The 15,916-nt window shown below is 47.2% G+C and overlaps 1 protein-coding gene across 7 annotated transcripts in view; it reads left to right on the top strand.

The window, feature by feature from the left end:
* PHC2 (polyhomeotic homolog 2) overlaps nt 1-15,916 on the top strand; it is a 102,817-nt gene that overhangs the window by 82,262 nt on the left and 4,639 nt on the right. For all 7 annotated transcript variants that reach the window (XM_032246827.1, XM_032246831.1, XM_032246829.1 and 4 more), the window contains 5 exons: nt 9,568-9,770; nt 11,431-11,560; nt 12,372-12,486; nt 13,657-13,798; nt 14,702-14,978. In XM_032246827.1, the coding sequence (XP_032102718.1) occupies nt 9,568-9,770; nt 11,431-11,560; nt 12,372-12,486; nt 13,657-13,798; nt 14,702-14,978 (867 nt within the window). The remainder of the gene's footprint in view (nt 1-9,567; nt 9,771-11,430; nt 11,561-12,371; nt 12,487-13,656; nt 13,799-14,701; nt 14,979-15,916) is intronic.

Below are 15,916 nucleotides of genomic sequence, written 5' to 3'. Positions count from 1 at the left end.
TCTGTCAGTTGACTGGTGGCAAAGTAGGGTGATTGGAAGCTTCAACAGTGGTTACAAGGAGGCAAGGAGAAATGTTTCCATGAGCAGAAATGATAGGTAGGACTGATTTGTAAGATATGGAGTATGTAGTCCATAATATAGACACGACAACTGAGGCTTAGCATTCCCTCCTCTAGCCTCCCCTGACATTTATCTAACAATATTAGTGATCCTGCAGTTAGTAACCAAAAAAATAGTCATAGTAACCAAAAAAATAGTCATCATAATGGGGAACATGGTTGCCTTTCCCTGTTATCAACTTGAAAATAACTGGAGAATTTACTAAACATTTCTAGATTTCTTTTGTAAACTGGTAGAAATCCATCTTCCATGAGTGTATTTTTAAACTGAGTTTATCTTTAGCCTTTTAAACTAATTTCTTTTCACAGGCTAAATCATCTGGCATTACAAGTTCCATAAATTTAGTATTTTCTAGGCAAAGCAGTGCTTCCTTTTATTTGTCTCAAAGTTAACCTTTTTTCTGGTTTCTAGGATTCTTCTGCACTGTCTGCTTAAACCCCCCTTTATGAAAGAACCGCACAGAAAGAGAATCTGGTGTTTGTCTTATCCTTTGGATTAATAGTCATTGACGGTGACTTGAGAGTTTGCCTTGTCCTTTAGGGCAGAAGCATTTCTGTCATGTTGCAGTCACAGTGGTGGTAACATTTCTTCCTGAAGTCTGACCTCAAGAGTGCAAGGACAGGACTCCCGGAGTAGACCGAGGCATCTGAGGAACATGAACCTCAGATACTTAAGTTTGGGCCACAGAAAGATCAGCCCTGCTCTGGGACTGTAAGAGGGCAGAGTCCCAGAAAGAGCGAGCTTAGGATGATTTCCTAATCTTATCACAGGTCTCAGCGACATTGGTACTCCTGTGTCCAAGCTCGGCCTAGACCAGTGTGTTGTGCCTGCATTATATTACTTAATCCTCACCATAGCTATGTGTAAGACAGATGTAAGTACCCCATTTCATAGATGAGGAAACGGGCCTAGAGTAATTTGCCTGGCATTGCGGGAGAGGATTTAAGCCTAGAGTCTTTCTAATCCCACAGTCTTAACTGCTATGTAGCACAGCTTCTCCATGTATTCAGTTCCAGGCATTTTACATGTATAATATTTATTGAAACCTCCCAGACAGGCAGGCAGTATAAGCCTCGTTGTTACAGATGGATAAACCAAGACTCAGAAGAGGCACTGAGTGCTCGAAGCCATACAGATAATCAAAGATGGACCTGAATATGAGTCCAGGTCAGGCCCCCAAAGCCTATGCTCTTTCCACTCTGCCTTCTTTTTGATCTCCGCTGATCTTGGTATCTACTGTAGAACCCCTCCCATTGGTTCTAGACATTTTGCGTTTTGATATCATGGCATTGGCTGGAGCACTGTGATGTGAGACTGTCTAGGAGCCCTCATCCCTGGCACTGTATACCACTGCACTGGCCTCCATCACCAGGGTTAAGTAGAACTCTTTGAAAACTCCCCCGACTCCCTGCAGCCAGGGCCAGCTGTTATTCCCTGGTGTGTTGACCTGGTGGAAGTTACTCTGGTCCTGCAGGTGCTACTGCGGAGTGTGACCTCAGGCCCCTCTTGCAATCCTCAGCCTGTGGCCTGGGAAGCGTTCAGGCAGCTGTTTGGAAATCCCCCACTGCTCCCGTTGTCCTGAACTGCATGGGGTGGGGGGAGGGTGGCTGTTCGCTCCATTGATTTCTCCCTGCATAGCTGGGGGTGGCAGCTTGGAGCACATTCAGCTGTTTACAATTCAGCTTATGTACACTTTAGCTGGGGATTGTGGGTGAGTCAGAAGGGCCGCTCTCTTTGCCTGTGTCCTGAGAGACAGCATGAAAGTCAGCTGTATGGTAATGGCTGCCAGCAAGGGAGGAGCCCCCTCCCTGCCAGGATGCCTTAACCGAAGCTGGTCAGCCCAGATGCTTAAAGCCCAAGAAGCTCTCCAAACCTTTCAACCCAGACCTAGAAAGGGCATTTTGCAGTGACGCTGAGGGCAGGTCTGGAGGGTCCCCTGGCTTGGCCTCTCCTTCATCCTGCTGGCCAGCCCCCTGCAAGGAACCCAGGTATGGATCTCAGTCATGCTCAGGCAGAGAGCCCCACGGGGGTCCTCCTGTCACTGCTGTGTCGTCTCTGGGAGAGGTTCTTCAAAGGTGCTAAGGGGCAGGGTGATAGTGGCTTCTATGTGAGGGTACCACAGCCTGCTGTGTCAAGGCAAGGAGTCCTGCCCCTCTGACAGCTCTGTCCTTAGCAGATTTGAAAAGGTTGCAGACATTGGCTGTGCTTCCTGCCTTCTGGTATTCAGGGGACCCCAGGTGGGTAGGGTCTATAATTTTCCTATCACTAAGAGCTCCTTTTGTGCATGTTTTACAAGATACTGTCTTCCAAATAAATGGCTTTCACTCTTGCTTTATTTTAAAATGCACACTTTTACAATCAGTACTTGAGACGCTCATGTAATCAATGTGTAAGTTTCATGTAAAAACTCTTGTGGGACAAATGGGTCATCTTAACATCTGACCGCATTTTAGAATTTGGGAAACATGGTAACATGGTATTAAATAATAGTGTGTTTTGCCCTCTTGAAGGTATGTGTATGGCTGTTTCCTTTTAGGCTTCTCGAAAAATTGAATCCAGCTTGTGGGTCCTGATTAACTAGATTAGGGATCCTGCTCAGTCATCCAGGGATCCCAGTTTGGGAATCACTCACTGATATCATCCTGTGCTTCCCAACCCAACTGCTACAGCCCACATGTGATATCTCCACCTCAAAAGGTCCCAGGATACAGTTCCCAGGTCCTGTCCTCTTTTCCCAAGTGTCCATGGCTAATCAGCACAGCCCTCCCTCCACCTGTGTGGCCCACCTGGAAAAATCTAGAGCACTAAGTTCTAGTGTGGGTTCTGCCACTGCCTGCCTTTTGTGACCTTGGGTAAGTCACCTAACCTCTGAGGCCAGGTTGCTTCATCTAGGACATTACAATGTTAAACTCAGAACCCTTCTAAACATTAATCCTCTGGGATCTAGTGCCCTGTGATCCAAAACACTCACTACCCACCCCTTCTCACACCCCTGTTCCTAAATTGGGAGGAAAGTAATCTGTTTATGAGAGTCAAATAATTCGCAGTGAAGTGTGAATGACTGTAAGTTGTATACTTGCATTTTAAAGAAATTGTTACGCAAATGAATCTCTAACTGATGGACTTTGTCAAGGTCCCAGATTGAGCTCAGCCTACCTGTTGCCCTCCCTCCCTTCTCCTCCCCTCAACTCCCTGTCACTTTCCTGCCCTTCACTTACCCTGCCCTGGGGGAAGGTGTCCACAAACTGGTGCTGATGAAATATCTTGCCTTCCTCACTTTCAGAGTGGCATTAATTTATTTGGGGGCCCAAATATAACCAAAGAAATTGTAAAGGGTGGCCCCAGACCTTTCCACGAGGACTAGACATTCTGCCCTCAGCTTACCGCACTGCAGTTCCGCCTGTTGCTTGGACCAGGTGTGAGCTGTGTTTGGGCATCACTCTGCAGTGCTTCACTCAGGCTGTTTCTAGAGCAAATGGTTCCTTGGGAACTCTGCAGTGTCAACCCTGGCCACATGGCTGGGCCTGCTGAGCTGAAGCACAATGAGCATGACTTCAGTGCGGGGGCTTGGAGAGCGTGTGCTGTGTTTTATAGGCGACCTTGCTTCACCATTTGTGGAGCAGAATTTACTGTAAGAAAATGATCCATTTGTCATCTACTCTGCTTCTTTAAATTTTTTATTGACTTCATGAGCTCTGTCTTACTCCTACCGCAGCCAAACAGTAAATAGAAGTCTTTTAAGTTAAAATACATATGCCCTTCTTCTCATGATAAGGTGGAAATCAGCCATTGACCAAGCTGAGGTGGGAGAAGGAGAATCTCTGTTTGGTCTCTACTGCCTTTGAAGCGGTGTCTTCAAGGCTATTTTAGGGTCAGACAGAATGAGTGCTAAGCCATCTGAAATACCTGTTTCAGAAAATCCCAAACTTTGAGCACCTGCATGATACTCAAAGGAAATGCTCATTGGAGCATTTCAGATTTTTGGATTTGGGATGCTCAACCAGTAAGTATAATGCAAATATTCTAAAACCTGAGAAAATCTAAAATTCAAAACACTTCTGCTCCCAGGCATTTTGAATAAGGCATACTCAAGCTGTACTAAACTGTATTTCCAGTGTAACTGAAAATCAGAACTGGCTCTGAAGTGGCCCAATTGTGCTAAACTGGCACCAGCCTGACATCTGTCCTCAGCAGGCTGGAGAGCCCATCCATTCTGGATGTTAACCTACTGGTCCTAGGAGCCTCCCTGCCTCTGCCTCTAGAGGTCATCCTGCCTTGCCAAGCTCCTGGGTCTGGCAAAAATGTTTTAAAGGGGACAGGGAATTCAGAGGTCTGCCTGTACCTCTCTTCTGCTGAGGAAATCCCCACTGTACCAGGAAGACATGGGCCAAATAGCTCTTATTCTTCATAATCAGGTACCCAGAAATGCTGCTCATTAGGCAGGTACCACCAGCCTAGCTGCTCTCAAATCATCATAGCTTCAGAAAGCAATTTGTAAATCTCAGCTAGTGTCAAATTGCTTGACTTGGCACTAGGCAGCCCTGTACTCTTATGTGGACAATGAAGACTGAGATCACGGATTCCACACATTCCAGTTTAATGGTCATTAAGCACCTGTCATACTTTGGATATGGGGTTAGCCTCTGAAGATCTAGAGGTGACTGAGTGAGTGATAGCTTCCTACCTAGAGAAATCTGCTCTGCTTAGGAGAGGTGACCAGTCACAAAGCAGATAATTTCATAGACAGGAGCTGGGTGGTCCTTCCTGTTTTATCCTGCCCCTGTAAGGGCTGTTTCTACCAGAGCCTGTGAGTGAGACCAGAATTGAGAAACAGCCTAGAGGTTGAGACATATGTTAGGCAAGACTCCATGGAACATGCTGCTCTGTTCATTCTGACAGGAATACTTGGCCCTTTACTCCCCTCCCCCAGCCTCTCCCACCCGCCTTATCCTGCCCCCCACCTTTCCGTTTCAGGTGCCTGACTGTATACAGGCATTTGAGACCTGTGGGAATCCCTAGCAGCATTGACAGCCTCTGGACTGGTCAAGGGAATTGAGTAAGGAACCGAATTCAGAGTATTTCTTTGTCTCTTTTATCTGGCCTCAGGGCCAGCAGAGCAGGTTTCTGCAAGTTTCGCTGTTAAGCTGCTTTCCTCCAAAGCCCGCAAAGCAGTCTGGGAGAGCGGGAAGCAGATTAAATTAATCTCAGTGTGCTGAGCTTGGCAGGGGGTGAGATTGTGTTTGGTCATTCCAGAAATAGTCCAAACTCCTTTGTTACTAAAGCAGATGAGGAGCTGTTGGCTTACAAGATGACTGCAAAGTGAAATCGTTGTGAACCTTTGTATATTTGAAAAACACTCTCCTGTCTGTCCTTTGGATTCTGTCTCTTCTGTGATCTGCCCTGGGTTACAGTGGAGAGTGACAGTTTCTAATGTAGTGCAAGAGTTTTTTTTAGTTTGTTCTCTCTCTTAACAAGATCTTAAAAAAAAAAAAAAAAAAAAAAAAAACCTCAAATTCCAAGAAGTTTTGCTTCCCAGAATTAAGCATTGGCTCTCTAGCCTTTGAGCTGGTGATCGTGTCTGTTCACAAATGTGTCTGGCATGAGGACAAAATCTGACCTCAAGAGTGAGCTTCCATCTTGCAGTGAACATTAACAGTCATAGATCTGAGAGAGGAGGGGGACTCAGCCAAAGAAGTCAAGCAAGGATAGAGGGATCCCATGAAAGGAGACAAGGTCTGAGGAGGTATTTTCTGATGCATATCAGTGAAAGAGGCAGGAGGTGGGAGTGATCCCAGAATTCAGAGGAGAATGGATTAATTCCATGGAGGAATTCATTAAACTGAAACAAGGGAATTATTATTTTCTACCTATGCTCTCAAAGGTGTGACTGTCTTTAAAACAAACACAGAAAACCAAAACTCTTACCGACCTGATCTCTTAAGTGACAACACCTGACAGATGATGCTTAGTGTTGACTACGTACCTTATGTTAAAAGATATAGGCAAAGAGGTCCTAGGATGTGAGGAATTCGCAGACTTTCTATGTAAGAAATAGCTGAAAGAACAGAAGGGGTTGGCCTGGAGGAGAGAAGATAGACTGCGGTCGTGAGTGATGTCCTTCATGACACCAGGAGCATTCTCAAGCATTTCCTCGTAAGATAGCACTGCGCTGCATTTCACTGGCTCATTAATCCTCTCAGCAGCACTCTAAGATAGGTGTAGGATCCTTATTTCACAGCCCATGAAGCCGAGGCTTAGAGAGAAACAATGACTTGCCCATAATTTACTCAGTGATAGAGACCAGTCTCTAAGCCAGGTCTAAGCCCGCGTCTCTGCCTGTTAGACAAATCTGATTGGCCTTGTTCTCTGTGAGTTTAAGGAACAGAACGAGGATAATTTGGAAGAAATTAATGGGCAGATTTTGGGTTCATTATATAAGGAATCACTAATGAGCTGTCCAAGGTGGGAACAAACTGCTTCCAAAGTAGTGAGTTTGTCACTGGAGGTATTCAAACAAATGCCAGAAAATCATTGGGTGGGCATATCATAGAGAATGGTCAAGCACTGGTAAGAGATCAAACCAGACTTTCCAGTCCTGTAGTTTTATAATCTGCAGTACTTTAAACTCATCAGGGGATATTTTACCAGGCTCTAATTGGAAGGAAATAGCCATCATCTAAAAAATAAAATTTTAGCTTTCAGAGTAATCTTTCTATTTTAGTAATTAATCGTTTTAAATAAAATAGATGTGTTTCTTAGCATATGGCAAACATAAAAGCAGAGAAATGTAATTGTGTAAAGGCAGACTTAAAGATTTAAAAATTTGAAAGCACAGAAACTTAATTTGATTGACTCACCAACTCAGTCCTTGTAGTTACCCACAGATTGTGAGGGAAAGGGGTTTTTTCTAAGTTCTTAAACATGGATGTGAGGGCCATCTGGCTGCAACACCTGTCACCCCATTGATTCCACTGATCTGGCTGGCTAGGCCAGTGTCCCCTTCCTCCCTCACTGCTCCACATGCGTCCCTCCTGAACCTGTGTGCTGAGTCAAAGAGGACAACCATCCCTCAGTCAAGGGCATACGAGTAGCTGCACCCCCCTGCTGGAACCTCCAGACAAGCTCTCAAGTTCTTAGATACCTTTGCAACTAGAAAGACTAATTCCAAAAGAAAGGAAATTTTTCTGTCTCTACAGAAAAGCCAAAGCTGTTCAAAAATTTTTTTTCAAATGAATATAGGCACTTAATGGAAATTTTCTCACTTACTGGTATAACTGTGTCTCAAACAAAAATTATTTAAAAAAAAAAAAAAAACTTCATCGGTCTTTTCTCTTAGATGACCCCTGCTCAGCTCTGAAGTTTATGATGTAGCTGAATTATGTGGAGGACGGAGTACTAAAGATGTACCATAGTCAACTCTTGTTCATTAAAGAAGGTTTATCCTAGTTTAGTTAGCATTAGGACCACCAGTAAGAACATGAGCTTGAAACTGGGCGCCGGGGCTCATGCCTGTAATCCCAGAACTTTTTGAGGCCGAGGCAGATGGATCACCTGAGGTCAGGAGTTCCCAGCCCAGCCCAGCCAACATGGTGAAACCCCATCTCTACTAAAAATACAAAAATTAGCTGGGTATGGTGGTGTGTGCCTGTAATTCCAGCTACTCAGGAGGCTGAAGCAGGAGAATCACTTGAACCTGAGAGACTGTCTCAAAAAAAAGAAAAAAACAAAACCTGAGCTTGAGTGGACCAAGACCCATTGTGACCCAGTTATAAACTACCTTTTTTTTTTATTTTTATTTTTTCCCTGAGTCGGAGTCCTGCTCTGTCACCCAGGCTGGAGTGCAGTGGCACAATCTTGGCTCACTGTAACCTCTGCCTCCCCTGTTCAAGCAATTCTCCTGCCTCAGCCTCTTGAGTAGCTGGGATTACAGGCACACACCACCACACCCAGCTAATTTTTGTATTTTAGTAGAGACAAGGTTTCACCATGTTGACCAGGCTGGTTTCGAACTCTTGACCTCGTAATCCATCTGCCTCAGCCTCACAAAGTGCTGGGATTACAGGCATGAGCCCTGGCACTCAGCCTCCCTTTGCCCCATTTGCCACTGCGCCCAGCCCTAAACCACCTTTTCTAAAATGTATCTGTTTTGACTTTTCCATACTGTATAATTAAGACAAGAAATTCCTGTTCTGTGGTGGTACCATGGATCTTTAATGTGAAATATGAGCATCTTTATATAAAGTTTTGTGCAAAGATTACTTAAGTAACAAGTGTGCTGAAATCATTTTTAAAGTATGTATTACTCATACCCCACTGAGCTTTATATTAATGGGCTTGTTGCAATAAAGAAATGGCTTTTTCTGTTTTTTCTTTTTTAGGAAGTTCCAAGTTAAAGGCAGCCTCAGCTTACAGGGCAGTTGGTGGTGGGAGAGAACAGCCCTGGGAAAGGGGCGGGAGAGAGTTACAGAAGTGAGGAGATGAAGTCTTGCACGTCTAAGACAATGAGACAGCTCGTGAGAGATGCTGTTTGAAGTGGAAGAGAGGAAGTCCACTGTGGTGTGGTTGTATAGGCATCTAATTTCACTTTCTGGAGCACTCTGTTAGGTCTTTTAGAGGAAGGCTAGCAGGCCTGTGGGGAAGGAGAACTTAGGGAAGGTTGTCCACAGAGACAGAGGGTCTATGATTTGGTGAGGATCAAATTAGGTAAGGAGCTGACATCTGGGCAGGAGGCCTGATTTTGAGAGCACCCAGCTCAGCAGAAACAGCAGAGAAAATCTCAGCTCTGCCTAGCAGCTTCCTTGGCAGAAATATAGAATCTCTGCATATTTCAATGCACTGACCCCAAATAACCAGTCTCTGAATAGTCAAATCTACATGATAGTATTTACTTGGGGTTCAGCCCCCACATTCCCTTGGCATCAATTTCTGGGGTTCAGTGTTCTGACATTTCACAGGGCTCTTAAAATCCCTCCTCTAAGGAACCACATAGAAGCTTCATTTAACCTCTCTTTATCACACTCAAAGCCCTATACCTAGCTCAGCTTCTTGTCCTGGTTTTAGATGTCACCGTGAATACTTTTCTCCCTCAAACTGAATATTGTCTTATTTGTTCGAATCAGTATCAACCAAGGTCTTGACTCCTCAAAGACAGAATTCCCGTCTGTTTAACCGGGTTAACTGTTAATAGCACAGTTGAGAAATTAAGAAACAGTGCTAGCTGATTAGCCGCATGTGTTGTGGAACTGACTAGACTCATACTTGGTGATGTGTCCATTGAAACTGTGCCACTTTTAAATGGGTCATTGAGGGGAGGGGACTGCTTGGTTTGCATCGTTGCTTGGCTCCGCAGAAAAAGGCAGGCTCAGTTTGAGTCCTTGCTATCCCTCCCTGGGCGTGGACTCTGGTTCTGATCTCCCCTGCTTTGTTTTCCTACTCTCTCTCATGCAGAGACAGGGCAGGGCATTGTTCATGCACTGACCGACCTCAGCAGCCCCGGCATGACCTCAGGGAACGGAAACTCTGCCTCCAGCATCGCCGGCACTGCCCCCCAGAATGGTGAGAATAAACCACCACAGGCCATTGTGAAACCCCAAATCCTGACGCATGTTATCGAAGGGTTTGTGATCCAGGAGGGGGCGGAGCCTTTCCCGGTACGGACTACTTCTTTTCCCCTTTTTTTTTTAAGTATATTTTGGATGTGTCTTAGAATATTTTTACATTTCCATGTAAAATTTCTGAAAATGTGAACAGTTTGCTCTTTCCTTGTTAACTTCCTCCCCCAAAGAATATAGAGCCATTTCTTTCTAGGATTATCTTTCCAAGGTCCAGAAGGGGGGTCAGCGATCAGGAATAATTGGCAAGACCCTTGGTTAGAAGTTTCCACACACAAACTCAGGTGTGTCCCTGCCTGGTGATGTGTGAACTCTTAGTTAAAAGAGAGTTCACTGTGGGTATTTGGTGAGACATGATGGGCTTTGGGAAATTAGACTTCATTGAATTTCGAATGCCAAAACCTCTGAATGGCAAAACTTCAGCCCTGCACAGTACAGAATTCTCAAGATACATATATCAAAAATGATGTGATGGAGCAGGGTCACAACATGAAGCTTGTTTTCTGGGGACAGAGCCTTGAAAGGGGAGTGAATGAGATGGTGGCGCACTCAGAAAGGTCACAATGGAAGCATAAGCCTAACAGGAAATATCCAAGAGCCACGAAGATGGGTTATTAGGCAAAGCACCCAGAGCTGCTTCTGTGCAGTGTGCACTGGAGACAGTGGTGCTGCCCTGTGGGTGTGGAGGAGCCCAGAGCCAGGGGCACAGCAGCCTCTGTTCTGATGAAAAGTATCTGGCTGTTGCAGAGACACCTTTCTGGGATGCCATCTGCCTTTTCCTCATTCTTTGGTTCCATGAGCGGCTTGATTACTCAGCAAAAGACTTGGAGCTTGATTAACTGAGATGGGTGAACTGCTCCTGTAAAATGCCAAAAGACAAATAGCTTTTTGTCTTCTTTCCCACTAGAGGTTGTCCAAGGCCAGTGGCAAAGAAATCTGCCTGGAACACCTTAGCTAGAAGTGACTCTAGCTCTGTTACATCCCTTCCCTGTTAGACTGGGCCTCCTCGAGTAACACTAGAAACCACCTGATCTCATGGACTGGAGGCAGATTGAATAGCACCCCCAGCATCACTCTAGAGTCAATGCCACGTGACTGGCTACCAGGCTGCCTAAACAAAGGCCACAAAAGGAGATCCAAACATGTGAATAAGCTACTCTGGGGTCCTGACAACTGAGAGGGCATTGGCTCTGTGGCCCAGGGTCCATTTTTTCTTGCTGTCCTCCATGGCTGCCTGTACCTCTGGCTTGGGTCAGGCACTGGGGTAAGGTGGAAAATAGTAAAAAGTCAGAAAGCGGGTGCTGAGCCTCTCTCATGTGTACAGCCTCACACGGACTCCACTCTGTCCTTGCCTGGAGGAGTGTGGGCACTGGGTCTTGGCACTTGATCTGGCACTGTGGGAAACCTGATCTCAGCCCTTAGCCTCTTATTGGAATAGACATTTTCCTAACCTCCTGAGCCATCCGTTGGTCCTGGACAGAAGACATCCCTGTACTTTGCTCATTAGCATTTTACCTCATAAGCCAACCAGCAAAATAAGGCCTTGAGCCCAGCACTCTTGGATGATGACATGGGAGAAGGTTTGAGGAGGGCTGGCCTCTGCGCCTGGATACTTTATATGTGTAATTGTGTTGAGGATGGATGGCAAAGAAGTCTCTCCCACATGACCCTCACGGCCTCCATGTCACCTGTCCTCTAGGTGGGACGCTCGTCCCTGCTGGTGGGGAATCTCAAGAAGAAGTATGCACAGGGGTTCCTGCCTGAGAAACTTCCACAGCAGGATCACACCACCACCACTGACTCGGAGATGGAGGAGCCCTATCTGCAAGGTGGGCATCTCAGACCCCAATCTCTCAGCCTTCCATCGTGGCTGGAAAGGCAGGCCTCACACACTTCCTCTCTTGGTGTCCCCAGAGGAACTATGAGCCAGCGAGTCTGTAAACGTTTCCCCCTGTGCCTCCTCAGCCTCCTTCCCTTAAAAACAGGGATGTGGAAATCAGGGGAACCATGTGTCCTCTGTTCCCTCAACCCCCGTCCAGCCAACCACAGGATTCCAAGAGTGGCTTTCCCTCTCCGAATCATTGGCAAGTTTTAGGCGTGACTGTAGGAGCACCCCAGGCGAGTCCTGCCCTTCATTCTTGCCTTGAAACTGAGGCCAGCTCTGGGGCACAGCAGAGGCCAGATAATGCTGCGCTTTCCCATGAAGCACTGACAGGGCTGCACAGTTGCAGGAGTGTGGGCTCCTGGGGTCTGCCATTGGGTCAGCAGCCAGCTAGCTGCATAGATCAAGGTGGGGTGATGCCAGCAGAGCAGCTGTGACAATATCCAGAGTATTTCCTGGGGGCTGCTGCTTTCTTCCATGGTCATTTGATACTGACTCTTCCCTACCTGTGTTTTGCCTCAGACTCAGAGCACTTGGAAGAAAAAATGTCGAGTATACAAGGGGCATCCCCAGACACCTTTGAGTACATTCCGGTGGGGGGAACCACTGGCATTTTCCATGCTAGACTGCTGCTGCCTGTCATAGCTGTGGGAGCAGGAGGACCACGCAGGATGGAGTAGGGAGGCCCTGCGGTGGGGCTGTCCACAGTCCTGCAGGAATTTCTCATTCTCCACCCTACCCACTTCTATACTTTTCAGAATCCAAAGAGGAGGGTGCTCCCCTCAAACTCAAGTGTGAGCTCTGTGGCCGAGTGGACTTTGCCTATAAGTTCAAGCGTTCCAAGCGCTTCTGTTCCATGGCTTGTGCAAAGAGGTGAGTGGCCCCAGATCCCCATTTCCTCAGGACTGCACCTTTGTATCCTGTTTTTCTATCCCACCTCCTGCCATTAATAGTCCACCCCAGGTGGCCCATGGGGTGGCTTCTCCAATTTCCTACTTCCTCGATCCACCTGGAAGCAGGATGGCATCCCTAATTTAACAAGCATAAGAAACCAGAACTCCTAGGAGCAGGTGGGAGAGAGCAGCAGAGAGTCCAAGGAAAAGCCATAGCGCTTTGGCTCAGCTGCCCCTCCTGGCCCCATTGCCACTCATGCTCCTTTCCTAGCCTTGACAGCCCCTGCCTTGTTAGGGTAAGCTTTGCCCAGAACCACAGCACTGACTGTAGCGTTCCCTTGGTGAGCTCTTGCCCAGCTTAGAACACTAATGGTCATCATAAAAACCACTGTCATTTCCTGAGAACCTGCTGTGCGCTAGTCACTGTGCCAGTTAATTGATAACGATTATCTCATCTTCAAAATAACTCCCAAGCCAGGTATTACTGTTGTCCCCTTTATGCAGGTTAGGGAACTAAAGCACAAAGGAGTAGTAGTGCCTAAAATGACATAGCTAATAAACCATAGGCCTGGGGATTTCGGCTTATCTGATTCTAAAGCCCTCTGTGGTCTTTGTACACCACCATGGAAGCAGCAGCTGACCTTGAAGCCCTGAGATCCCAGAAGAGAAGAGATCTCTAGGTCCGAGGCAGAGGTGCTCTGCATGCCAAGCTAGAGTTCAGCTGTCTTCAGCCCTCATTCCCCTCAGGCTGTCGGGGCAGTCAGGGCACCTTTGTCAAGCTTTGCCAGGCCACCCCCCAGCGGGACAGTGGATGGTAGTTTCCCAGCACAGGGTAACATTTTTATAGTGGAATAAATCAGCTGTGAGCTCTTGTCCTGGTCCAAGTATAGGTGTCGTCTCAAACATTTTACAGACATTATCTCATGTTGTAAGACCAGTCCCAGAAAGTGAGTGGTATTACCCCCTACTCCAGCTAAAGAAACAGAGGCTCAGCACTTAAGTGACTTAAACCCAAAGTCACACAGTTAGGAGTTAGGATCTGAACCAATAGATGGACTAAAATCTTGTCAGACAGCTTGGCTGTGCTCATTCTGCCGATGGCCCGTAAGCACAACGACTGCTCTGATGTCCCCTTTACCCATCCCTGAAGGTACAACGTGGGATGCACCAAACGGGTGGGACTTTTCCACTCAGACCGGAGCAAGCTGCAGAAGGCAGGAGCTGCGACCCACAACCGCCGTCGGGCCAGCAAAGCCAGTCTGCCACCACTTACCAAGGATACCAAGAAGCAGGTAAGAGGCCAGCAGAGCCTGAAGCTCCATCCCCACAGCTTCCCTTCCATGGCCGTCGACACCACGGTCCCCTCCAGCTGCTGACCTCAGCGTACTCTGTGTGCTCTCATTCCTTGTAGACCTATCCAGTCAAGCCTTCCTGCATCCCAGTAGGTCCCTTCATTTAGACGCACGGGTGCTTACAAGGTCCCCTGCCCCCTTCCGTGGCCTTGCCTCATCCCACCTTCCAATTTGCTTCCATCCTTGACTTCTGGGGCCAAGCAAATGGAGTCTCCCCTGAGCTACTTGGGTAACCTCCTGCCTTACATGGAGGGCTGGGTGAAAAGGCAGCCTCCATCCTTGTCTTGCCACCTTTTTGCCTCCCCAAACACGAGAGCACTGAGTTCTTGAAGGTGTCTACCAAGAATATGGGTATTCAGTCGTTAAATATTTTTTGGCACCAGTTGTATGCCAGGAACTCTGTTAGGCACTGGGCTGTAAGGGCACAGTCTCACCTTAAAGGAACTCCACAGCCTGGTGTGATGTTTCATAACCTTATATATATTTTCCCTGTTGTTTTTGTCTTAAACCTCCTTAAGAATGGTCCAAAGATGTGGTCCAATTTTACATGCTATTTCAAGTGGCTCTGTGGTCACCTCCTGGAACACACAGTGCCCTGCATTAAAACCCATGTCTGGAAAAAGAGATAACTGCAGTACTGTGTGGGGCATGCTACACTAGTGAGAAGGACTGACGCTGCCAAGGGTAGAGATGGGACAGCATGGAAGATGCAGCTCAATCTGGGAACTCAGATGTGTAGGACTAGGCCAAGTAGAAAAGGGAGAAATACCTGCCTTTGTCCGTCACTGCTGCTAGAGATGGTTCGTTCCCCCATCATGAAGAAAATGTTCTCTCTGCTCCCAGCCAACAGGCACTGTGCCCCTTTCAGTTACTGCTGCTTTGCAGCTAACACACAGCCAGGAAGACTCCAGCCGTTGCTCAGATAACTCAAGCTATGAGGAACCCTTGTCACCCATCTCAGCCAGCTCATCTACTTCCCGCCGGCGACAAGGCCAGCGGGACCTGGAGCTCCCCGACATGCACATGCGGGACCTCGTGGGCATGGGACACCACTTCCTGCCAAGTGAGCCCACCAAGTGGAACGTAGAAGATGTCTACGAATTTATCCGTTCTCTGCCAGGTAAGGCCCTTGGAAATTCCCTGTCTCCCTGGAATGGCAAGGAAAGAGCGAAAATAAGAGCCCCCTCCCACCACCAGGAGGATTAGGTAGTTCATTTAATGACTCAGGTTCAGGAACTGGGGTGCAGCGATGAGTGAGATGAGCTTCCTGCCTATAAGAGCTTCTAGTCCAGCATAGAATGCAGACTATAAATAATATTCCATAGCTGTAATTCTGTATATTTTCTGGCATGGTAAATGGTCTGTGTGAAATACGGAGATGATAATACAATTAACTTTGTCTCTCTCCTGGGACGTTAGGAGGGGAGTCAGGTGGAGTGTAGGAAATGTGTTGAGAACATCAAAATTAAGGAAGTAGCCGGGTGTGGTGGCTCACACCTGTAGTCCCAGCACTTCGGGAGGCTGAGGTGAGAGGATTGCTTGAGGCTAGGAGTTTGAGACCAGCCTGGGCAACGTAGTGAGACCTGTCTCTACCAAAAAAAACCCACTTTTTTTTAAATTAAGAAAATGTAAACTTAATGACAGTAGACAAGTATGCCTTTGCTGGATGGAGAGACTGTAGGAGGGTGCACGTGCAGAGGCAGGAAGATAGGGAAGTCTGTGACACAGCCGGGCATGGCACAGAGCCCTGCGTGCTGGAGCACAGGTGGTGGTGAGGCACAGAATCTAGGAGTCAGCTGTAAGAGGCAAGCCTTACATCATTCACAGTGCCTTCAGTGGGGCTGGATGCATTACTGTTTTTCTGCCAGTCACACTCATTACACTGACCAGGTCAGGTATTGATGGCAACTACAAGCCTCTTTCTCAGCGACTGCAATGTGGTTAAGAGCACAGACTTCGAAGGCCGGGCGCGGTGGCTCACGCCTGTAATCCCAGCACTTTGGGAGGCCGAGGCGGGTGGATCACGAGGTCAAGAGATCGAGACCATCCTGGTCAACA

The sequence above is a fragment of the Sapajus apella genome, unplaced genomic scaffold (genome assembly GCF_009761245.1).
Source record: "Sapajus apella isolate SASKATOON/1434 unplaced genomic scaffold, GSC_monkey_1.0 scaffold62, whole genome shotgun sequence".
Taxonomy (NCBI): Eukaryota; Metazoa; Chordata; class Mammalia; order Primates; family Cebidae; genus Sapajus; species Sapajus apella.
Note: the sequence above shows the minus strand (reverse complement) of the source record. Positions and strands in the feature narration are given on the sequence as shown.